The sequence below is a fragment of the Otolemur garnettii genome, unplaced genomic scaffold (assembly GCF_000181295.1).
Source record: "Otolemur garnettii isolate 467f Iridium unplaced genomic scaffold, OtoGar3 scaffold00094, whole genome shotgun sequence".
Lineage (NCBI taxonomy): Eukaryota > Metazoa > Chordata > Mammalia > Primates > Galagidae > Otolemur > Otolemur garnettii.
The window spans coordinates 5,195,133-5,220,728 of record NW_003852489.1 but is presented as its reverse complement, the minus strand read 5'-3'; the positions used below and the strand labels follow the sequence as shown (position 1 = coordinate 5,220,728).

At 37.6% G+C, this 25,596-nt stretch overlaps 1 protein-coding gene and 1 pseudogene across 1 annotated transcript in view; one reads left to right on the top strand and one right to left on the bottom strand.

Moving 5' to 3' along the window:
• BCAS3 (BCAS3, microtubule associated cell migration factor) overlaps window positions 1–25,596 on the top strand; it is a 611,572-nt gene that overhangs the window by 319,065 nt on the left and 266,911 nt on the right. The window contains exons 19-21 of the mRNA XM_023516602.1: window positions 2,247–2,347; window positions 4,801–4,997; window positions 13,843–13,940. Of these exons, the coding sequence (XP_023372370.1) occupies window positions 2,247–2,347; window positions 4,801–4,997; window positions 13,843–13,940 (396 nt within the window). The remainder of the gene's footprint in view (window positions 1–2,246; window positions 2,348–4,800; window positions 4,998–13,842; window positions 13,941–25,596) is intronic.
• Window positions 6,399–8,587, bottom strand: LOC111727098 (annotated as a pseudogene).

The window sequence follows — 25,596 nt, the reverse complement described above, 5'->3', positions numbered from 1 at the left end:
TATTAAGAAATGAGTATAATTGTGATGGATGTGTTACTTGGTTCAGTGTAAACATTTCACATTGTATATCGAAGCAGTACCCTGAACCCCATGAATGCATCAATGTACAAAGTTATGATTTAATAAAAAATAATTGTAAAAAAATATAGTATGAAATATATTTATTTACTGGTAACAAGTAGTAGGAACACTTCAGCCTTTTGAAAATATAAATTAACTTATTAGCTCTGCAATATACACCAGACTTGTTGCCAAAAGAATGTTTAAATAATAATTGGTTAATTATTTTGATATTGTTTTCTTCACAATGTCATTCACCATCATAAGAATTTGAGTGCACACTTTTGTGATGTTTTGTGGAAAGTGCCAGCGTGCCTCTCAGCTATAGTTTTGAAGATCTAGCAGCTAAACCTTTTAACCACTGCACATCTTATACTTCAATACTGTCCCTGCCTCTCATGAGTAATTCACTAAACTAGGTACCATTTCTCCACTTGCAGCAAATGAAGATAAGCTTATGTGAGTCTGTGTCTTTTAAAATATTTTCCTGGGTTATATTTTGTCTACTTTACAATTCAGGTTTCAAAATACTTCCAGTTTTAGCAAAAGTTTGGTGAGATTGCCATTATTCATCACTGCTTGAAGAAGGGTAGGCGAGTATGGTGGCTCATGCCTATAATTCTTGCACCTTGGGAGGCCATGGTGGGTAGGTTCCTTGAGCTCAGGAGTTTGAGACCAGCCTGAGCAAGAAGAGCAAAACCCCATCTCTAAAAATAGCCAAGCACATTGTGGCAGGTGCCTGGAGTCCCAGCAACTCGGGAGGCTGAGGCAAGAGTATCACTTGAGCCCAAGAGTTTGAGGTTGCTAGACTCGGCACCTGTGGCTCAAGTGGCTAAGGGACCAGCCACATACACCTAAGGTGGTGGGTTCGAATCCAGCCCGGGCCCACCAAAACAACAATGATGGCTGCAACCAAAAAATAGCCGGGCACTGTGGCAGGTGCCTGTGGTCCCAGCTACTTGGGAGGCTGGAGCAGGAGACTTTCTTGAGCCCAGGAGTTGGAGGTTGCTGTGAGCTGTGATGCCACGGCATTCTACCCAGGGGGACAGCTTGAGGCTCTGTCTCAAAAAAAAAAAAAAAAGAGTTTGAGGTTACTATGAGCTATCATGCAAGAAGTACTCTATCCAGGGTGACAAAATGAGACTATGTCTCAAAAAAAAAAAGAAATGTATAACTTTTTCTAGAATTATGTATTAAGAAATTTTAAAATATTCACATCCTTTGATTTCATTGTTTTATAAATCTAGAGCCAGGAAAATTTTGCATGTTGATCTATAACAAATATCTCTGGGTAGTGGAAATTATGAGGTTGTTTTCAGTTTCACATTCTTTTCTGTTTCTTACTGACAGTCTCCTAGTTTTCTTCCTATGTTTGCCCACTCTTCTTATATATTCTTCTCTGTCCTTCACTGCTTGAATTCTCTGAGTCTTAAATGGTCCCTAGAGAGAGGGAGTATATGGGAAATCTCCGTACCTTCAGCTCTTACTGCTGTGGACCTACAGCTGTTCCCACAAAAAGTCTCTCAGTACCACTTCCCAAGGTAGACAGATATATAAAAGGAGTGAGCAGTAGCTTCCAAAGAAGAGACTAAGATTTTGGGGGGCTAATATTTGGTTCATAGTAGATCTCAATAAATGTTTGTCAAATCATTTTATTGCTTCTACCAGGTGGCTAATAGCTTGACTGTGTCATAACATTTAATCAGGGAAACTACACAAGTATTTAATAAAACTAGATATTTCTATGGATAAATGAATTTTTCATGAACTGAAAATGTTTTTTAGTTAAATATGCAATTTTTATCCTTAGAATTATTATCCAGTTATTAAATAAGCTCTTTTAGAAAACCTCTTTGTAAGCTCCCAATGAGTAGACTTGTCACTGTTCCTCAGTATACTTTTAGCTTTAATATGTGATCTGTTGTTTATTTCTTTTATTGTGGTACAATGTCATTACTAATTTCTATAGATTTTTTAAAGTGTATGCTTAATTGGAGATCTCTTAATTGGAGATCTATCTTATTTCCAAGAATTTGTCTTGTTAATTAATTGTTTGAATTGCCTCTGTGCTTTAAATATCATATTTTATCTCATAAATTACCATAGTATCTATTGTGGTTGTGGCTATCTGCATTTTTCCACTGCATGTAGTAACATAGTTTAAATCCCTTTTCTTTCTCCTTTAGTGGTTCCCCCTGGAAGTCCTGGGCCTATTACTCGACACGGGTCTTATGACAGTTTAGCTTCTGACCATAGTGGACAAGAGGATGAAGAATGGCTTTCTCAGGTAAAATTCAGAAATATTTGGGTTATTAAAGTAAACAAAAACAAAAATTCACTGTTTTTATTCTTTTCCTTAGAGGCAAGTGGGGAAAACTGGTAACTCTGTTGAATCATCAAGAATTCATCAATTGCCTTTCCATATTACAAATTTCTCACGTGTTTTGCTGCAGCATACATATATATATATAATATGTGCTTTATCCATGTACACTGTGTATCCAAATGTTAGCTTTCATGGAGAGGGCATGAAATGCGCATATTTTTCACGGAATTCATTTAAAGCCCTTAGTACCCTGGAATTTAAATGGACTGTTTGAACATATTTTCACCTGGTTTTAAAAGAAGATTGGCCTTGTTAAAACAGTAAAGCCATTCACCAGTCTTTAGGATTTTTAGTGGAGCCAACACTTTCTGAAGATTGGGTTCATACTTCCATTAGGAAAATTCAGCGTTCTCCCTGGCAGAAGTTATGGTGGTACACAAATGGGTTTCCTTTCCTGAGCCCATGTCATGCTGTTTCCAGGGGCTTCTAGATCAACAACTACTTGAACTGTTCCTCCTCTTGCCAGGTGAAGTTGTTTTCATCTCAAAGGCTTTGAAAGTAAATGATCTTGGGCACATTTCAAAATGATGAGATTACAGATGACTTCATTAAAGCTGCTGTTATGTCTGTCTCAACTCTGACATCATTTTTGGAAGTTACTGACCTGTCTCAGATTACCAATCTTCCACTTCTCATCAGACAGGTGCCTCAGAAAAAGTGGAGGCCATTTGTTTTTTCAATGCTTTCTCAGGGAGGGTAGCCTGAAAAACGAAAGTAAATCTTGAATCTGAAGACTGAAACTATGTTTAGGTAACATACTTTGACTTTGTCATAGCAAAAATACTCACAGGAAGTTCCTTCAAGGAGAGTCGATACTCAGGTTCCTGGTGTATGGAGGTCCATCCTTTCTTGATAAGACCAAGATAAACCCAAAATGCGTGTGTTTTTTCCAAAATCAGAATGCTGGCAAAGAAACCACTGTCCTTCACTTTAACTTTTCAATTAGAAAAAGGGGTAATGTGTGCTGTCAGTGTGAAAGTATATACAATATGTTTGTCCTGCACACAACAGGAGAGTGAATAGGAACATCTGGCCATCGCCTCAGTGAAATTGCACAGGCATCTGTTTACCTCTCGGCTCTGTGACACTGACGGCTCTGAGCTTAAAATACACAGAGTGCTTTATCTGTGGCCTAATTTACATTGCTGAATACAACTACTTGAATCAGAAATCACTGTCCTCAATCTGAGTATTTTTCTTCCAGTGATTAGTGGGAAAGTGATTATTGTCCAAAGACCATGATGCTTTTGCCTTTTTGGACCCACAAACACAGAGCTACTTCTCTGTGAACCTTTTCTGTTATGTTTTATTAAGAATTAATCACCACAATCAGAAATGTGATTAAATATAAAAGAACTCAGGGCAAAAATAAGGTGTTTGGAAAGTTAACTCTATGATGTGTTTGCACAGACATGGATGTAGCAAAGACGTTAAATCGTGTTCACTGAGGGTGTGGGTGTTTAGTCTCTGATTTGAGTTGCTTATTTGTAAAATCAGGTAGCATGTATTTTCAGGTTTTGTCCAGCGTCCTCTACCCCCTGCCTCGTCTTTACAGTGTAGAGCTTTCTCTGTCACATCCATGGAGCATAAAATTCACAAACCTTTTTTTTTTTTTAATTTTTGTAAATCATTTTGGTATTACTGTTTTGCAGTATATAAAATGCCTGTGTCAATCCTGTGGCAATTGAGAAAACACTCTAAGTAATTGTATTCTGAAGGCAAAAATCTAGTTTGACAGAAAATATATAATAATTTCTTCATTTAAAAGTGGCTTTTGGGGGATTTTGAGGGCAGTATAGTAAATATTATAATATTTAATTGTGGAAAGAAATTGGATTTGGGTATTAAAATTATTTCAGACCTTTTCTTTTCCTTGGATAGTTCAAGAACAACTTCAAGTTTGTCATGAGCTTGATCCTCAATGAAGGACTTACTTTTAATCTGTGGATTAATAGGTGTAGTATTCAGTGCATGCCCACAACATGGTAAGTACTGTCTAGAATGAATGAAAAGCTTAGTCCCTAGGGAGCTCATATTAGTTATATGAGGCAGGCAACCGGTCCTTTTATTTTTATGTGATTCTTGTATTTTGGGTGTGTGTGCGTGTGCCTGTGTGTGGATGTGCAAAATGTATTTTTTCTTTTATGTTGATGACGATCAGTGGAGGGACTTGTGAATGTCTACATAGGCTGTGACTTTCATTGTCTCTTGACTGTGGGTGCCCGTTCCCTCTCCCACTTTGTTAAGACGGGGTTATTGGAGAATGTGGGTGTTGAGAGAAGGGATGGGGGATTGTGAAAGGATCTCAGATTGAGTCATAATACATTTAGATCATGATTCTTACTTTGTTCCAGGTTGAAATTGTAACGCACACTGGACCCCACAGACGTCTATGGATGGGTCCACAGTTCCAGTTCAAAACCATCCATCCCTCAGGCCAAACCACAGTCATATCATCCAGTTCATCTGTGTTGCAGTCTCATGGTCCGAGTGACACACCACAGCCCCTTTTGGATTTTGATACAGATGATCTTGACCTCAACAGTCTCAGGTAGGAAGTAAGAACTAGCGTGTGGTTTGAATGACAGGACTTGTGTATTTGTTTGAAATGAGCATCGTATGTAATATCATGTCACAGAATACATGTACTATTATGGATGATTCACTGCCGTTACTTGGAATCTCATGTGAGATTGTATTACATGCAATAAATATTTGTTTTTCTAATTGTATTTTCCCTAAATCTAACATTCAGTATACTTTTCAAGCCATTACAATTTATGATGCTTTGGTTATATTGCTTGAAGTATGACTGCTTAAAGTATGATTACATCCTCTTTTCTTGATTCTTCTAGTTAAATTTTATCTAATTCAATTATCTTTTTGGATTTTCAAAAATTTTGCCTGGAAGTTTTCGTATAAATTGACTTAGACTTTACCATTTTCATAATATGCATTCTTGCACCCTTACTTGTAAGAATCACAGTATGAAGTATGCTTTTTATTATTATCCCCCCCTTTGTTTTTGAGACAGAGTTTCATATCGTCCTGCATAGAGTGCTGTTGAATCATAGCTCACAGCAACCTCCACCTCTAGGGCTCAGGCAATCCTCTTGCCTCAGTTTTTCTCTTCTTTAGTAAAGACGGGGTTTCGCTTTTGCTCAGGCTGGTCTTGAACTCCTGAGCTCAAGCAATCCACCCGCCTCGGCCTCCCAGAGTGCTAGGATTATAGGCATGAGCCACCACACCCAGCCTCCCTTTTTTTGTGCAACAGAGTCTGACTCTGCTCTTGGGCTTAAATAATCCTCTTGCCTCAGCCTCCAAAGTAGGTTGGACTACAGATGTATGCCACTATGCCCAGTTAGTTTATTTTTTTTTCCTATTTTTAGTAGAGGTGGGGTCTCATTCTTGCTCAGGCTGGTCTCAAACTCCTTAGCTCAAGTAATCCACTCACTTCAGTCTTCTAGAGTGCTAGGATTACAGACATGAGTCGCTGCACCCTACCTCCTGCACACTTCTTCACAAATAGTGGGAAAATGTATTCCAATACCATGTTGGAAATACATTTTTATCTGTCTCATTGTTAACAGCAATAAGAATTTTTTTTTTTTTTGAGGCCGAGTCTTACTCTGTCACCCTGGATAGAGTGCCGTGGTGTCACAGCTTGCAGCAACCTCAAACTCTTGGGCTTAAGTGATCCTCTTGCCTCAGCCTCCCAAGTAACTAGGACTACAGGCGCCCGCCACAACACCCAGCTATTTCGGGGATTTCTGCTTGCAGTTGTTTAGCTGGCCTAAGCCGGGTTTGAACCTTCCACTCTCAATGTATGTGGCTGGCGCCATGACCATTGTGTTACAGGTGCCAAGCCAGCAATAACAAATTTTTATAATAAAAGTTACTGCCAGGTTTGATTATGCCTAACATATATATATCTTTTTTTTTATCTTATCTATTAGCCATTTAATTAGGTTCTTTTTAAGAAATTTAAAACACCATTTTATGAGGGTAAGCTCCATTTGTCAGAGCAAACATGGATCGCAGGTAGCCTGGGAGCTGAGGAACAGCCTTGATTTTTGGTAAAATTTGCGAGTCCACAGCTTTTTGCTCAACCTTGCGCTGTTCTGTTATCTCGTATTTCTCTTTTTCTGTGATGAAGATCTCATCTTCCTGGTGTCTGGGCTTCTGGAGCTGCTTCTTTTTGAAATAAGCATCAGTAAGATGCTTCGGGATTTTAACATTACTGATGTCAATTTTTGTGGTGGTGGCAATGACAAATTTCTGGTGTGCCCTTCGTAAAGGAACTCGATTGAGGGACAAAGGTCCAGTCACAAGGAGCAAGCCACTGCCCAGTTGCTTTAGGAAAACCACTGTCTTGCCTCTGTGGCACCCAGTGAGGATAATTAGACCAGTCCCAGTGTGATGCTGGATCGCAGTTTTCTCACATGCTGAGTAAATGGTTTTTTGCCGTGGCTTAATAGCTTTCGAGGCACATCTTCGGTGGGATAGTGTCTAGGCATTTTGTGAAGTTTAACAACCCAAGTACCACCATTCATGTCCCCACCAACTGGTTTTGTAACAGTGGCAAGGACCTTCGCCTTCTTCTTTTCAATCTTGGATTTAGCTGCTGTGTATTTCCTCTTATACATCGCCTTTCTGGAATACGTGGCAGATCGGGAATATCTGCCTATTCCTCTGACCAGCACAGGATTTCGGCTGCAGTGGGGCATCCCCTTCTTGGCCTTAGGCTTCTTCTTTTTATTAACAGATTTCTTCTCTTTAGAAACTGGCTTCTCTTTGGAAAACGGCTTCTCAACTTTTTCAGCCGCCGTCTTGCAAGACGGGAAAGACTATATATCTTTTTAATAAATATTACACATATTTAGGCCAGGTACAGGGACTCACGTCTGTAATCCCAGACATTTGGGAGGTCAATTCAGGGAGGATCACTTGAGAGAGAACTCTATCTCTTTGTGAAGTTAAAAAATTAACTGGTTGCAATAGTGCAACCTGTAGCCACAGCTACTTGGGAGACTGAGTTGGGAGGATTGCTTGAGTTCAGTAGTTTGAAGTTACGGTGAACTATGATTATGCCCTTAAATTCCAGCCTGAGTGACAGAGTGAGACTGTGTCTCTTAAAAAAAAATTACTGAGCACCTGCTGGGCACTAATACTGGTGCTGGGAAATACACCTGGAGTATAGGCAGCTGGCCCTCCTCTGACTTGTCTCTGAAGCATCAAACACTTGGCATGTCGGTATCACCCCTTTTCATTTCACTCCTTAATCCGGCTTTTCCTCTAGCCTTTCTCGTCTCTTTAAATGACTCCTCAAGCTACTTACTCAAGTAGCCATAGTCTAGAGGTTATTCTTGGCATCCCTCCTTTTTGTCTTGCCACATCTAGTTCATTGTCAACTTACACCATTTCTATTCCTAAATGTGTCTAGTAGTCTTCCCCTCCTTTCCCTCTGCAGCCCTGGGAACCATTTCTCCTGTTAGGAGGCTCCTTACTGGTGTCCCTTTCTACATTTTTGCTTGTCCCCAACTGATGTTATCTTCTTAACGAATGAATGATTTCTATCAAGGAACACATCTCCTTTGAACATCTTGCTTAGTGTTTATTATTTGTTTGTTTAGTCTCCTTTGTGTTTTATTTCTTTCTTCTCTACATTTTTTGGTTTTTGTCCCAGCAGATTTTCTCCAGCTTTCTAGAAATGGTGAATTCCTCTTATGATGTCAGGCAACAATGACAGCATATAGTGGGTGCTAAACCACTTTCAATCAATGCCAATCGTGAAATGTGATCTAGATTGGATAGTCAGGCCAGTTTCAGGTAGTCAAGTTAGTCCTTAACTTAGTGATTCAGTGTATACATGTTTGGAACAGTCGTTCCAATTTTTGAATGTTAAGAAAGCATTTAAAGTAAGTGACTCATTTATTCTCTTTACACTACAGGACACTTTAATTCTCCTTGCTAGACCATGCACCAAACCCTCTCGTTTTTTCTGGTGACTTTGAACAGCTGCCTTACTGAGGCCCTGGCCTTTTCTTAGGAAGCATCTTCCATCCCTGGGTAGTCAGCTCTGGCCCTTTGTTTCCCAGCCTCTCCAGCTTTCTTAGTTACTCTTGACTCAGACGTAGTCATTCTTCTAAGGTCTTTCTAACTTGCTTCTTTAAAAGTAGAGAACCTTCCGAATTTTTCTCAGGGACTTTCAGTGTTCTGTTTGTTTTGTTTTTTAAGAGAGCCAGCATTTTCCTCTACTTCCCTGTCACCCAGAGTAGTAGCTTACCACAACCTCAGACGCTTGGGCTCAGGCGATCCTCCACTTCAGCCTTCCTGCCCCACCATGCCTGGCTGATTTTTAATTTTTGTAGAGAAAGGATCCTACTCTTGTTCAAACTCATCTCAAACTTCTGGCCTCAAGCAATCCTCTAGCCCTGGCCTTCCAAAGTTCTTTTGGGTGCATAACGCAGTTACAAGAGGGTGTCTACTTAACAAACCAAATACTGTAACCTGGTTGTTTTTACCCTCTCATTAACCTGACATTAAAAAAAAAAAAAAAAAAAAAACAGCAAAAACGACAAAAAAAAGCAAAGTGCTGGGATTAAAAGTACATTCGTAATTTTTGTTTTTGGCCTCTCCGTACCCAGGACAGGTAAGCTGGGTTAGGACCTTGGTTAACGCCTTACAGTGCAGTTTTCAGGGGAAATTTAGATCTGATGTTAATTTTAAGTGTCCTTTTCAGTACCATCCAATTAGAAACCTGGCTATTTATATTTTCCCCGTTTTGTTTAGTAGTATTCTAGGCCACCTCCTCACTGTGTTTGATCTACATTTCTTCAGAACTACGCACAGTGGCATCATGGACGGCCTTTGGCTTTACTTTCTCCTTTGAAATGTGCATTCCTTGTTTAGATTTTGGGGATCAACTGGCCCTTAACTCCTGACCTATCATTCCGTACCCCATAAGATATCTCTGAGAATATGCAGTACAATGGTAGTCTGCCTTCCTGCATACCCACCAAAATGAGAGTTAGGCAGGTAGTGTTGACTCTCATTCATGAGGAAATCAGACATGGCTTAGCCTCATGGCCTCACCTTACCCAGGGCAGGGATTTTTTTTTAGAGACAGTCTTACCCTGTCATCCTGGGTAGAGAGAGTGCCGTGGTGTCATAGTTCACAGCAATCTCCAGCTCTTGGCTTTGGCAATTCTCTTGCCTCAGCCTCCCGAATAGCTGGGACTACAGGCGCCCACCACAATGTCTGCCTATTTTTTGTTGTTATTGCAGTTTGGCCTGGGCTAGGTTTGAACCTACCACCCTCAGCATATGGGCCTGGGGCCCTACTCACTGAGCCATAGGCACTGCCCCAGGGCAGGAACTTTTAAATGTAAAAATGGGCCAGGCAGGATGGCTCATGCATATAATCCCATTACTTTGGGGGGCTGAGGTGGGAGGAGTGCTTGAAACCAGAAGTTTGAGACCAGTTTGGCCTACACAGTGAGACCTAATTTGAAATCAGTTTGGAAAATGTTGTGAGAACCAATTTCTACAAAATGTTTTTTAAAAATGTTGCTGAGTTTGGTGGTATGTACCTCTAGTCCTAGCTTCTCAGGAGGCTGAGGCAAGAAGATTGCTTAAGCCCAGGAGGCTATAGTGAACAATGATCATACCACTGTACTCCAGCCTAGGTGATAAAGCAAGGCTGTCAAAAAAAAAAAAAAAAAAAGGCACAGTAAAATAGGCCATTGGAATATTTGGTCATAAAATCAAGAATCATACAACATAAAAAAAGCTGAGTATAGAAAGCCTTCCTTTCCATTCTAGATAAACCTCATAAATTGGTTACCATTTATTTTATTTTATTTTTATGTATAAATCACATAACATAAAATTTACCAGGGTACACTTTAGGAGTTTTTAGTACATTCATTGTGTTGTGGGTCTTTCCCTGGTGTCTAATTCCAGAACGTTTTCATCATCTCAACCAGTTTCTCTTTTTATTTTGAATTTACATATGTATACATATGATTAGGCTACATTGTTTGTGTTTTCAAGGTGAAGTCCCCACTGTAGTTGAGTCCTTTACTAAGAAGAGGTACCTTATGCCCCTACATTGTACCTGACAGGTGGGAGCTTACTGACCTCCTTCCCTGCTCCCTACTTCTTGAATTTAATTATGTTTTTCTCATATATGGGCCTGTAGTTGTTCTAGTTTCACATTAGTTTTAAGTGCATGGGATGCTTATTTTACCATTTTTTGAGTTACTTTACTAAAGAGAATGTTCTTCACCTACATCTGGGTTAAAACAAAAGATGTAATTCCTCTATCTTTTTATGGCTGAATAGTATTCCATGGTATACATATATCACAGTTTATTAATCCATTCCTGGGTTGATGGGCACATGGGTTGATTCCACATCTTGGCAATTGTAAATTGAGCTGTGATAAACAATATAGTTCAGATATCCTTATGATATAATGATTTTCCCCCCTGGGTATATACCTAGCAGTGGGATTCAGGATCAAATGGAAGGTCTATTTTGAGTTCTTTGAGGATTCTTCATACTTCCGTCCAAAGAAAGTGTATTAGTTTCCCCACCAACAATGTAAAAGCGTTCCTTTCTCTTCACATCCATGCCAGCATCTGCAGCTTTGGGGCTTTGTGATGTGGAGTATTCTCAGTGGGCTTAGTTGATATCTCAAGATGGTTTTGATTTGCATTTCTCTGATGATTAGGGATGATGAGCATTTTTTCATGAGTTTATCGGCCACTCGTCCGCCTTCTTGGGTGAAGGTTTTGTTCCTGTCTCTTTCCCAATAATGAATGGGGTTGTTTGCTTCTCTTGATTAATTTGAGTTCCCTGTAGATTCTGGTTATTAGATTCTTTCCGATTCATAACATGTGAATATCTTCTCCCATTCTGAAGGTCATCTATTTGCTTTGTTGATTGTGTTCTTAGCTGTGCAGAAACATCTTCGTTTGATGAGGAACATTTGTTTATTTTTGTTGTTTCAATTGCCAGTGGGGTCTTCTTCATAAAATCTTTCCCCAGGCCAATGTTGATAAAAGTTTTTCCCCACACTTTCTTGTAGAGTTTTTATAATTTCGTGTCTTATATTTAAATCTTTTATCCAGCATGAGTTGATCTTTGTAAGTGGTGAGAGGTACAGGTCTAGTTTCAGTCTTTTGCATGTGACTAACCAGTTTTCCTAGAACTGTTTTTTAAAAAGAGATCTTTTCCCCTAGTGTATGTTTTTAATTGGTTTATTGAAGATCAAATGGCTATATGAGGCTGGTTTTATCTCTAAATTCTCTATTCTGTTCCATAGATCTGTATCTCTATTTTTGTGACAGTACCATGCTGTTTTTGATTACTATAGACTTGTTTAAACTGAAGTCTTATAATATGATGCCTCCAAATTTGTTTTTATTTCTTAGAATTTCAGTGGACATTTGGTTTTTTTTCTAGTTCCATACAAAATAAAGAGCTATTTTATCAAGTTCTTTGAAATAATGATGTTGGTGCTTTAATGGAGATTGTATTAAATCTATAGATTGTTTAGGGTAGTATAGACATTTTGACAATGTTGATTCTTCAGGCCCATGATCTTGTATGTTCTTCCATTTGTTAATGGCTTCTGCTATTTTTGTTGTTGTTGTTGTTTTGCAGTTTTTGGCCAGGGCTGGGCTCGAACTCACCACCTCTGGCATATGGGGTCAGTGCCCTACTCCTTTGAGCCACAGACGCCACCCTTTTTGCTGGTTTTTATTACAGAAAAAGCTCAAACAGATATAAAATAAAGAGAATAATAGAATAAACACCCCATATATCTTTTGCCCAACTTCAACACATTGATTCATGGCCAGTCTTACTCCATCTGTAGTCACATTCACACCCCACCTCTGACTCTGGATTATTCAGATGCCGCCATATAAATTAAAATAAAAATAGGAACTATATTTGCCCCCATTGAAAAATTTTTTAGACTATAAGGAGGCTTTACTTTGGGTAAACCTACCATATCTAACAGGGTAGCTTGTTGCTGTCAAGAACAAGAAAACTTTTTCTAGAAACTTCAAATAAACTGCTCCTCTTTTCTTACTAGTTCAAATTTGCTTAGGCGTGTTCATCTCAGAACCAACTATGTACTACCATGATGTGACGGGATCACCATAATTGGCTTTAAAAAAAGCGAGGGTGGAATTAATATTAGCAGTGGTCAATATTTGTATATCAATAATTTTACCTTCCAGTACTAGTTTACCCTATCTTCCCCTCAACAAACACAGATTAACATATTCAATAACTGGTCTACAATTCTGCAGTAATTGTCTATAATTCATACTTGGCATTTCAGGCTTCTATAATATTATATAATCTGTCTCATGTCTCTTATGAATTTTTCATCTCCCACCATTACCCTTTGTGAACTCTATACTTCAGTCAAATCATGCGCCTCAAGATGCCCTTCTTTATCATACTCAATCCTAAACCCAGGGCTCTGCCTGCTTAGTCCCATATTTAAAGGGAACTTCTTCCTCCTTCTCCTACATACATATCCTGTTACTATACATAGACCCGAATCCTCTTCCATCTCCAAGGTCTTCTCTGTCTCATGTGGACCATCTCCTCATTCTGACTTGTATTATATCATTCACATTTATACTTTAGTTTTTCTTTTGCATCAAATCATGAATATTCATGTCCTTGAGTTACAAATATCCAATGGAAGTACACTCACCCTTAGGAATGGATGCTGTTACAGGTACTCGGTAAATGTACCTAATCCAACTTACATACAAATTCAACTTAAGAACAAATCTACAGAACCAATCCTGTTCATAACCTGGGAACTGTCTGTAAACTTGTTCAGTGTTTTGTTTCCTCTGCCATTTTACTAATTGCATCCCTTTAAATTAATGCCAATTTTTAGTCCCGATTCAAATCTATTGAGTAATAAGCAAAGATAAGATTTTAGAGCAGTGCTTTTCAACCTGTTGGTTGTGACCCCTTATTAACAATGAAAATACATCCTGTATATCAGATATTTACATTACGATGCATAACAGTAGCAAAATTATAGTTATGAAGTAGCAATGAAAATAATTTTATGGTTGGGGTCATCATAACATGAGGAACTGTATTAAGGGTCGCGGCATTAGGAGGCATTAGGAAGGTTGAGAACCACTGTTTTAGAGGGATCCTGGAGTGGAAAGAATGTTTGTGCTCTATCCTCACACGAGAGTTAGGGACTGCAGCTTCCCTGTTTGTCTGGTTTTAGAATGGATAGTTCTTTAATGGATTAGGCTACTCCAACATTCCTGATTTAAGGTCTTTTGTAGCCAGCGACAGTTTTGATGCCAGTAACATATGTGAATTAAATTGCTTTGCAGGATCCAGCCAGTCCGCTCTGACCCAGTCAGCATGCCAGGGTCATCCCGTCCAGTTTCTGATCGAAGGGGAGTTTCCACAGTGATTGATGCTGCCTCAGGTAGAAAACAAACTCTGCAATGTTTACTGAGCAGTTCCGTGCATTTTAAATTTATTTTCTTGTACAATGTAGAGGATGGTATTTATTTGCCTTCCTCTTTGTTTTTTTGTTTTATAGTTTGTGTGCATGTGTTGTAATAGAGTACTATGCCCATATTTGTTGCTAAACAATGCCATGCTTTTAAACATTCTTAAGGTTGGTGAGTGATGCAGTAGAGTTGGCACTTGATTAAATGTAATGAACATAGTATTGAAGGCTACAGGGTTGATGACTGTGTTTCCTTTGATCACTGAAATGTGGAAAAGCAACCTTGACAGAGAACGTAAATACAATATATGGATTCAATTTACTCAAGCTGTTGAGTATCAAAGTGCCTAATCTGTGGAAGTAGAGAGTCCAAATGCTATAGCTTGAATGGTTTTATTATCGAAAGCATAAACTTTAGAAATTCATTAACTTAACTCTGGTCTGTCTATCACAGTTATTAATTTCTTATCCTTGGAAACAAGCTATGAATATGTATTGTTAGTACCTGGAAGGAGATCTTTGCCTTTATATGTGGCAGTTGGTACCTTGGTATTAGAAAACTGTTTTCAGCCAGGCCTACTAAGTAATAGAACTGTTTGTAATAATGTATTTTCTTATCGCTAAGTTGAGTGATAGACTAAGTGAGAACAGTGATGCCTTGCATTACAGTGAAGCTGGGAAATATCTGAGGATAGCACACTGCAGGATTTCATCTAAATATTCTCTCAAGTAGAATTATTAAATACTTGGCGTTGCTCAAACAGTTGAGTCAGAGAGGATTTTAATCTATGGTGATTTCAAAATCCCTAGACACTGCTGATTTGATTGCGGCTTAAACTGTGAAAGAAAATGGAAACAAATACAAAACTGATTTGTAAAGGTCACTTTTAAAATATCAAAGCTTCTGTTTCTGAGTATGTCTCTGGATATATTTTTAGGTTTTGAAGCAGCTAATGGGTTTTATGCATTATTGTCGCTCTCTGAAGTTTTGTACAGTGGCTCGCCCCTGGCATCTTATTGAGCTTCCCCATCTAGAGCTCTGCCTTTTCTTTGATACAGACTATTAGTTTATTGGACTCTTACTCACTCCTCTCTTTAACTTGGTAACCATGGTTGTCCTCTGGAAACAAATACAAAGATGCGTAGAATCTCTATCCTTGCTTAGCTGCAAGTAACTTAAATAGTAAATTTCAATAGTCTCAATCTTAGAATGTTAAGAGATCATGCTGGTCTGGAATTACACTATCATTCACAGTTAAGAATCCTGGAAACGTTATGTATTTTATTTAAGATTATAAGAGTAGGCCTGATTGCGCTTTTTAACTACCATATTCTTAATATTTTATTCTTAAGTGACTAGCTACCAGGAACACATGTTGCCAAGTGTTACCATGTGTTATTAAAAGGTGACATATTGAATACTATAATCTGCAGTGATACTCCATATTTATCACATGGCAACTTAAGCTCATGCAACGTTGTCTCTGCACCAAGAAGGAATTTCAGTGAGCTGTTGCTTATCTCTGTTGCAGGAAGAGTTTTTAAGTTGGTTTTTGAATAAGGAATTAGGTCTTACATGTAAATAATCTTACGTGTAAGTAATCTTACATAGATTATTAACCTTTCCATTAGAGGTACATTATAGAAGTTCTCCTATATTGTTGTATGGCTTTGAGCCTTTGCCTGAAAGTACCCATCTTTTGAGCAAGGGAAGGACTTCTTAGTGATAAAGCTGTGTTATTATTTCTCTAGGCCTATTTTCATTCCAGAAATCCATGGTTCATTTCTGAAAGACAGCCAGAACAGTGAAACATGTATGCGGCTTTCCTTAGTTTTGAACTAAAGAAGCCCAATAAATGAAGAATTGGAATTTTATGAATAAATCTTTCTTCAGCTACCTCTCAAATGGTTTGGATCCTTTTTGAATGAGGAGTATATGATGTTCAACATGTTTTATGAGTGAATGTTTGTGGTGGAACCTCCACTTACTTCGTCTAATTGGACCGCTGTTGTTATCACAGAATACTTCTCTACTCATATTTTAGAAGGTCAAGGCTAAATTATTTGAGCTTGTTTGCTCTCTTTCCTTTTGTTTTTCTTTTCTCTTCTTTTTTCCTTTCCTTTTCCCTTCGTTCTTCAGGATCTTGCTGTGTTGCCCAAGCTGGTCTCAAACTTCTGGCCCTTCTTTCTTTTGATAGGGTCTCACTGTGTTGCCCAGCCTGGTCTCAGATTCCTGGCCTCATGAGATTGCTCCAACCTGAGCATGCCAAAGTGCTGGGATTACGGGCCTGAGTCAGTGTGTTTGGTCAATTTGAGACACAGTTCATGAAAAAACTCTGTTTTAGATGCTCCTACAGCCATCCCCTGGGTTACAAACAAGATAGGTTCTATAAGTTTGGTTTTAAGTTGAATTTGTATGTATGTTGGAACTGGTACATTACCTATATTACCTGTAATAGCCTCCATTTGTATGTGCAAGTCGTGCATCTGTTGTATGTTTTTAACTTACTATAGTAGCCTTCATTTGTAAGTGAGACTTGTATGTAAGTCAGATGTTTGTAACTTGGGGACTGCCTGTCTTAAAAATAGTCTAATAAGTTTATATAATTGCTCCTGAACCAAGAAATGCTTCTCTGATCATATAACCTATGTATTAAAGTTCTCTGCATATTGGGAAGATGCTTTACCTGGAGGTTTGTTCTGCTGCTTGGAGACATGACCAGTGCAGCACCAACTCTGTCAGGTTCATTACTTGGGTTACTTTCAAGCATTTCTATGACTTCAGATACTGTCTTTTGGCTTATTTCTGTGGCACATGTGATACTTGTTCCTCTGTTTTAATTATAGCTTTAGTTCTTTCTCTCTAACCTGTGGTGGTTTGATTATTTTTTATATGGTTACTTTTCATAGTCCTTCAAGAGTTATAAAGTGAAAATATTTTATTTAAACCTTGGATTGCTAGGGCTTTTGTTTTTCAGATATCTGTTTATTAATCCAACAATGTTAGTCCATTGAAACTAAGAGAGTTGAGCAGAGCATGGTACTGCTTATACCAAGCAATTTCCTTCACAATTTCTTGATCATCTAGAAATCTCTTTCCCAAAGAAATAGTGCCTAAGGGCACAGCAGCTGTATTTCAATGGTTAGGGCACCGACCACATGCACTGGGGCTGGTGGGTTCGAACCCAGCCCGGGCCCGCTAAAAACAAAAATAAGCCAGGAATTGTGGTGGGTACCTGTAGTCCTAGCTATTTGAGAGGCTGAGGCAATAAAATCTCTTGAGCCCACGAGTTTGAGGTTGCTGTGAGCTATGATGCCACAGTACTCTAACCAAGGGCAACGTAGTAAGACTCTGTCTCAAAAAAAAGAAAGAAAGAAAGAAAGAAAGAAATATTGCCTAAGATGCTTTTTGTTTTTGAGACAGGTTCTTACTACCAGGCTGGTCTTGAACTTCTGGACTTAAGTGATCCTCCTGCCTTGGCTTCCTGAGTAGCTGGACTACAGGTGCATGCCATCATGCTTGGCTTAAGATACATACGTTCTACTTGTTAGTTTCAGTGACTGTGACTTGGGCACAGGTAGATTGTCTGTCTATAGATTCCTATGTCCTAGCTTCTCACTGTTCCTATATCAATATATAGATCTTCAGCAGAGCTATAACGAATACGTAGATGTGGTTCCCATAACGTCAGTTTCATCTTACCTTTGGTGATTCAAAAAACACTATCTTACCTAAGATTTGAGAGTTAAATAACTGTGAGATGTTTCCTTCTTGGCTAAGGTGAAGCTCATTCTGAAGTTGGATACTTTATAGGATTTTAACCTAAGACACAGGGTACACAGAACAAATAGGCTTTGCAGCAACTGCTCATTTTTGCCACTTTCACCTGATGGCCAGCAGTGTCTGTGCATCATAGACAGTATTTCTAGCCAAAGCACTCCATCAGTTTCTTAACTATTTTCCTGCACATTCTTTTTGGTTACATTTCTAAGAACTTCTTCCCATTGTTTATGCCTTATAACATGTACCCTCTTTTGCTAAAGATACAGGACTTCTAAAGCCAAAAGATAAAGGTAGTTATCAGTGTCTTGCTTGAGCTTGGTTTTCCAGATTAGTGACTGATGTTTTTGTTCTGAGACCTGGAGGATGGACCTGTTAGATAATATCATGCACTTTTACTTGTTTTTAGTCATCAAACTAAAGAGCCTTCAAAGAAAGATTTGGTTTATCCTGAGTTTGTTAGTTGTGCTTTTACTGTGAAGATTGATATATATTATACTAACAAAGACCTCCAAGCAACTGAGATCGAAGACAAAATTATGTCTGACTTGTATGAAGAGCAGACATTATCATACTCTAATGAAGTAAAAATCTTACAAAGATGCTGCTATGGGATGTGGTGGATGCAGCATTTGTGTATTATGTCTGAGGAAGGTGATAGTGGGAAGACAGTTGGGACAGCTAAGTAAATAACTTTTTATCCTTCAGAGCAGACTTTGACATGTAAGTTACTAGTGTTACATGGAGCATTTCAATAGAGACAGAGTTGCAGAGTTAGTGTTTGCTGTTGCTCTTGACTAAAAAGAAATAATACTTTTGTTGTACAACTGAAGTAATGTAAATAATTAAGAGATAATTTTTGACAGCCTAATTTTTCCCAATATTAAAATAACTTGTTCATAAAGGAAAATTAAACATTTAAAATCCCAGCCTAGGCTGCAGGTAGTGGCTCATACCTGTAATCCTAGAACTCTGGGAGGCCGAAAGTGGAGGATCACTTGAGCTCAGGAGACTGAGACAGGAGGATTGGTTGAACCCAGGAATTTGAGATTGCTATGAGCGAGGCTGATGCCACAGTATTCTAGTCTGGAGTAAAAAAGTGAGACTGTCTCAAAAAAGAAAAAGAAAGAAAGAAGAAAGAAATCCAGCTAGTTTCATTTGATTTTATAATGATCATTTGTGACAATGTGTTTGGCATTAGGTATATCACATTCAAGAAACTAAATAATACTTACTAAAGAAGTATAATTGGATAGGTGACAAGAAGATTATTCGAGCAATTTCCATTTTATGTTGTAGTCAAACTATGCCAGGAGGGTATTCTTACAGAGGCATGCTTTTATCTCACAGAGATTTTTCTGATGCACTTGGCATTACTAAGGATTATAATTCACTGTATCTGTAGCTGCCATTACAGATGGAGGTAGACAGACTTAGTCATTATATCTTAAAGCCATCAGAGACACAGAGATGCTGGTGGTAAGAAGTAAAGAGACTTGTGTGGGACTCTGTTCAGTCTACCATGGTGAAGCCATGTAGCTCCATGATCTTAAAAGTTTGAGTGATAGAAGCCAGAACTTTATAATCATGGTCTTAAAGTTTTTGCTGAAACTTTCAACAAGTCATTTGTCCTACCTAGCCATTCTTTTCTGTGTCTGTAATAGGAAATTAAAGTTCCCTATTCATAAATTTGTTTTACCTTTTTTGAAAGGGTGTGCTCAAATTATTTCCTAAAGTTATTCCTAGATATGAAGGATATTAAGTTATTTGGAAATATTAAGGTATTTCTTTGAATAAATGATGTGGTTTTCAATTAGTAGAGTTCCAGATATTCTTAGTGATTATAAAGTGACGAAAACTCCAGGCATGTACTTTGGGTATTCAAAGCCTTTGTGCGATCGGTAAGAGGATTAAGGATAAGGGTGAAATTAAAGGAAGGCTCAGCTCTGACCTGTGAACAATCTCTCAGAGGATAAAAATATTCAAACTCAGATATTAAGATTGGCTTTTTTATTAGAAAGGAAGAAGTATATACATTAAATCATCTGAAATCTTTTAAACCCCTATATTCTATATAAAATCAAGCATAACTTTTAGAGATTAAGAACATAGAGAAAAGACATTGTATGTCCATAAAGACAGTACTTAACCACATCTCACTTTTTCTGATTTAAAATTCCTCTCTTTCTTCTTTCTAATATTTACAGGATGTTGGAAGATCAAAGCTAAGTTAACAATGAGGAAAAATTTAGCTCAGCATAATTAAGAAAAAATGATTGCCCCATTTAAAAATGAAGAACAGTAAACAGAAGCAGAAGAAACTGTGGGGAAAGTTTCTTCTGATGACACATTGCTTTTTTTGAATGACTGATGCACTTGGGGAAGAGCATCAGCTTAAACCTCGCCTGTGCTTTCTCTCTGGCAAGCACCAGGTCTTTCCACGACTTACATCCTCACTAAGCATTTGGAGAAGGCACTGCTGGAATTCTCCCCACTTTTGATATGCTAGGGTACCAGGTATTTACATGAGACTTTTTGACTAAAAGACCCAACTTTTCTTTCTTTTTCTCATTCTTTGATTTTTTTTGGGGGGGGGGAGGAAGGGGGAGTAATCTCTTTTTTTCACTCTTTATTTTAAACCTTTATTCCTACATCTCTAATACAAGTCTGGACTGTTTATATAGTCTGTTGCCCGAGACTTTGGTGGCAGGAGGACCATGTTGGGGGCAGTATTAGAATTTGTTTAAGTCTGAACAGGGAATTCCATTTGTCTTAGTGACATGAGTGTCAAACTGTTAGTGCAACACTATTTTAAATTGTGTGCAAGAGCCTGAGAGGCTTATGCCTATAGGTGCCATCCATAAACTTAGAAACAAACAAAGAGCCCCTCTCCATTGAGTAGTGAGCTCAGTGGGCAATTAAAGAGCAGCCTGGGACCTCACCCCATCAACTGGTCAGAGCCAGAGCTCCTGATATTTCCCTGGATATTGTTGAGACCTGTCACAGAAAGCTAAAGTAAATAATTAAAGGGCAAATAGTAGTTTCAGAGAAAAGTCTTATTCTGGAACCTTGGTGTTGTGGGAAGAATAATGACCACCAACTTAGGAATCTTTGGTTCTACTCTCAGCTCTGCCTATGACTACCTGTTTGGCATATTGCTTTGACAGCCAATGCTTCTTTATTTTTTTGCAGTTTTGGCTGGAGTTGGGCTTGAACCCACCACTCCTGGTATACGGGGCCAGTGCCCTACTCCTTGAGCCATAGGCACTGCCCAGCCAATGCTTCATATATAAAATGAGGAAATTGAATGAGGTTATTTCCAAAGTAACCTTTATCTTGGAAAAAATTGATGAATCTCTACTTACAAACACCTTTGAAGATGTTTTTAATATTAGGGCATAACTTATGTACAGCAAAAATGCACATATGCTAATCATACAGCTCAATGAATTTTTATACACATGTAACCACCACTGAGATCAAAATATCGAGTATTTCCAGCAACCCAGAAAGTTTCCTTATGCCCCTTCCAGTTAATACTACCTCTAACCTAGAGGTAACCACTTTTATCATCATAAATTAGCTTTGCTTATATTGAACTTAATATAATTGGAATCATTTTATACGTACACTTTGATCATCTGGCTTCATTGGCTAAACTTGTTTCTGATATCTGTCCAGATGTTGCATGATTAACTAGCTCATTTTTAACATTGCAGTGTTGTGTTTTTTTATGTATATGCCACAGTTTGTATACCCGTGATCCATTCCTGTACCAGTATCTTCTTTTTGAGATACGCACACATTTACTTTGAGCATATCCCTAGGACTGGAATTGCTGGGTCACTAAGTAGGCTTATGTTTAACTTTATTAAGGAACCACCAGGAAGTATTCCAAAATGACCATGCCATTTCACATTCTTACCAACAACGTGTGAGCATTCCAGTAGCTCCACATTCTCATCCACACTCGATCTCACTGGTCGTTATTTTAGCCATTCTAGTGAACGTGAACGAAGGCTTTTAATTTGTTTTTCTCTGATGAATAATGACACTGAGCACCGTTAGTGTATTTGTTGGCTATTTGGATATCTTCTTTTATAATGTTCTTGTTAAACCTTTCTCCAGTTTTTATTGATCTGTTGTCTCATTGAATATCAGAATTTTAAAGAATATTTTGAATCGATGTCTGTTAGATACATGTGTCACAAAGATTTTCTTTCAGTTAGTTGCCTTTTCACTTTCTTAATGGTGCTTAGGTAAAAAGTCTAATTTTTCCATTATTATTTTTCATTTTGTGTTTTCACATGAAAAAATTTTCTTTTTCCTCCAGTCTTGTACAGATACTTTTCTCTAGAAATTGTATAGTCTTGGCCTTCACATTTAGGATTGTGATACTTTTCAAAGTAATTTTTATTGTAAATGAGGCAGGAATCAAGACGCTCTCACACTGTTTATCAAAAGATACACCTTTCTCCCAATGAACTGCATCAGTGGAACTTTTTAAAAACATTATATTTTTTCCTGGGTTCTTTATTCTGTTCCATTGGTTTACATAGCTGTCTTTGTACAATATCATGTAATCTTAATTACTGTACTTTTTTCAGTAGGTTTTGAAGCCTCATGGTTTAATGCTTCCACTTGTGCTCTTCTTTACGGTGACCTTGACTTTTCTAGGTCCTTTGCACAGTGACCTTGACTATTCTAGGTCCTTTGCATTTATACACATGGACATTTGTAAAACATGCCAGTAGTTCTGCAGAGTGTGATCCATAGGATCGTGGGAGTTCCCAAAGACCCATTCAAGTGGTCTCTAAACTCAAAACCGTTTTTATGATAGTGGTAATGCATTATTTGCCTTTCTTTTTTCTGTTATGTTGATATTTAGTATAGCAGAAGTAGTCATGGATAAAGCTGGTGGCCTCTTACCATAATAAAGGCAATGGCGCTAAACCACCAGCCACTGCTACCCACTCACAGGTTTTTTTTAAAAAATATCTTTGAAGCAGTAAAAGTCATTCATTTTTAATTTTGTTAAATTTTGATTCTGTATAACTTCTTTTTTTTTGAGACAGAGTCTCACTATGTTGCCCTTAGTAGAGTGCCGTGGTGTCACAGCTCAGCAACCTCCAACTCCTGGGCTTAAGCAATTCTCTTGCCCCAGCCTCTCAAGTAGTTGGGACTACAGGTGCCCAAAACAATGCCTGGCAATTCTTTGATTGCAGTTGTCATCGTTTGGCAGGCCCAGGTGGGTTTGAACCTGCCAGCTCTGGGTATGTGGCTGGCACCCTAGCCACTGAACTACAGGCGCTGAGCCCAGTGTAACTTCTTTTTAATATTTTGTGTGTCAGGTGGGAATGAATATATGATCATTGTCTTGAGTAAATATCATGTAGTTATTAGAGTTGTGAACTGAACTAGCCACTGTTTTCATGGAATACCATTTTGGCTGGAAAAACTGATAGACTATGTTGATACAGTCTTGGATACTTGGGCTGAAATTTTCTCAAAAATAAACAAAGTTAGATCATCACTTTGAGAAAAACAAGTAACAATATTTATTACCAGTGATAAAATTATAGCTTTCAATTGAAAATTAGAAATTTGGAAACCTTGTACCCAGTCTGCTTAACCATTTCACATTATTTAAAGTTATTAATGGCAGAGCTTGGTGGCTCATGCCTGTAATCCTACTACTTTGGGAGATTGAGGTGGAAAGGATCATTTGAGGTCAGGAGTTTGAGACTAGCCTGGGCAACATAGTGAGACCATGTCTCTGAAAATTAAATAAATAAACAAATAAAAATGCTGATATAAGTGGTGATATTAACTAATGTGATTTTTTATTCATATAATACAATATTTCAACATTATATAACACCTGTTGTATTTTTCAAATGTCCTATTTCATGATGCTAGAAAATTATGCTTGAGTAAAGAACTCATTTCAAGTCCGGGATAGATAAATGGTTTTAATTTAACTGAGTATGGAAGTTAATTGACATAGTTTCAGATTCCACCTTGCAACTAACTTGTTATGTGTCAAATCAAGAATAGCCACAGAATCTGAACATGCTATTAACATACTCTGTCCTTTTCTAAATACAAATTTGAACAAAGACAACTTTTCTTCATATATTAATACTTTAACCAAAATAGCATATCACAACAGACTGAATGACTAAGAATATGAGAATCCAGCTCTGTTATAGAGCTTTTCAAAAAAAAAAAAAAGTGAAAGAGTCACTTTTCTGTCACTATTTTTTGGTTTAGAAAATACTTTTTATAAAAAACAAATGCTATCTGTGTTAATAGATAAAGGATTTATTATCTTAAATTAGTTTAATGCATACCTGGAGTTTGTTTACTTATTTCCAAACACCAGCTTGTACCAAAATACACAGTTATTTTAACTGTTGATAGGTAGAATGCACATAAACCAAAGCTCTTTGGAGTTCTGGTGATTTTTGAATACACAGCGTTCCTGAGTCAAAAAATAATTGAAATCCACTGGCATGGATATGCGAATCCACACATATTAAGTAATCAGCTTGTTTATTTCTACAGAAACTCAGATGAGATATGATTGGAATTTCATTAAATCTATACATCATCTTTGGGAGGTTTGGTATCTTAAAATTATTAAATCTTCCAATATATACTAACATTTATATCTATCCATTTATTTATACCTTCTTTAATTTCTTCTTGGTAAGTTTTAATGTAGAAGTCTTATACATCTTTTGTAAAATTTATTTCTATTATTTCATGTTTTATTGCTAATATATATGTAACATTTTAATTTTCAGTTTTTTCTCTATTGTGTTTAGAATAAAATGCTTTTGTGTAATAAACTTGTATCCAGAAACTTTTCTAAATTAATTCATTAAATCTAGTAGAATCCCTTGGATTTTCTACTATGTAGTCATGTCATTTGCAAATAAAAATCATTTTATTTCTTTATAAACTTTATATTTTTGGTTTGTTTTTCTCCCTTATTGTAATTCCTTAGACCTCCACTGCACTATTGAATAGAAATGGTAATATTGAACCATTGTCTTCTCAACCCTAGGGGGAAGGTTTTATTATTAAGTATAGTGTTACTAAGTATAGGTTGATCAGTAAAAATTTACTGAAACTGCCACTGAAAGAGAAAAAAATAATGAAATAAAACAACTCAGTGTGAGAGATATGTGGGGCAATATGAAACTAACTTCTGCATAATTATTACACATATATGGAAGTAAAGAAAGAGAGAATACAGTAAAAAAAATATTTGAAAGGTTGAGAATTTTCCAAAATCTATGAAAGGCACCAACTCAGAGTTTTAAGAAATCCATTGTATCAGAAGGAGGATAAACAAACAAACAAACAAAAAAAAACATATTAAAGCATATGATAGATGAACTGTTAACATCCAAACTTAAAGAAGCAACTTTAACAAGCTTACTTACTGTGTTTCTTTGTTGTTTAGGTTTTTTGTTTGTTTGTTTGTTTTTCTTTCTTTTTTTTTTTTTGAGCCAGAGTCTCACTATGTCACCCTCAGTAGTAGAGTGCTGTGGCATCACAGCTCACAGCAACCTCATACTCTTGGGCTTAAGCGATTCTCTTGCGTCAGCCTCCCAAGTAGCTGGGACTACAGGTGCCTGCCACAACGCCTGGCTATTTTGTTGTTGTTGTTGCTATTATTGTTGTTGTTGTTGCAGTTGTCATTGTTGTTTAGCTGGCCCCGCCCACTTCAAACCCTCCAGCTTTAGTGTATGTGGCCAGCACCCCCCTCACTGAGCTCTGGGTGCTGCAGTTGTTTAGGTTTGTACTTGGGAAATAGTTTGGAATTTTGATAAAACT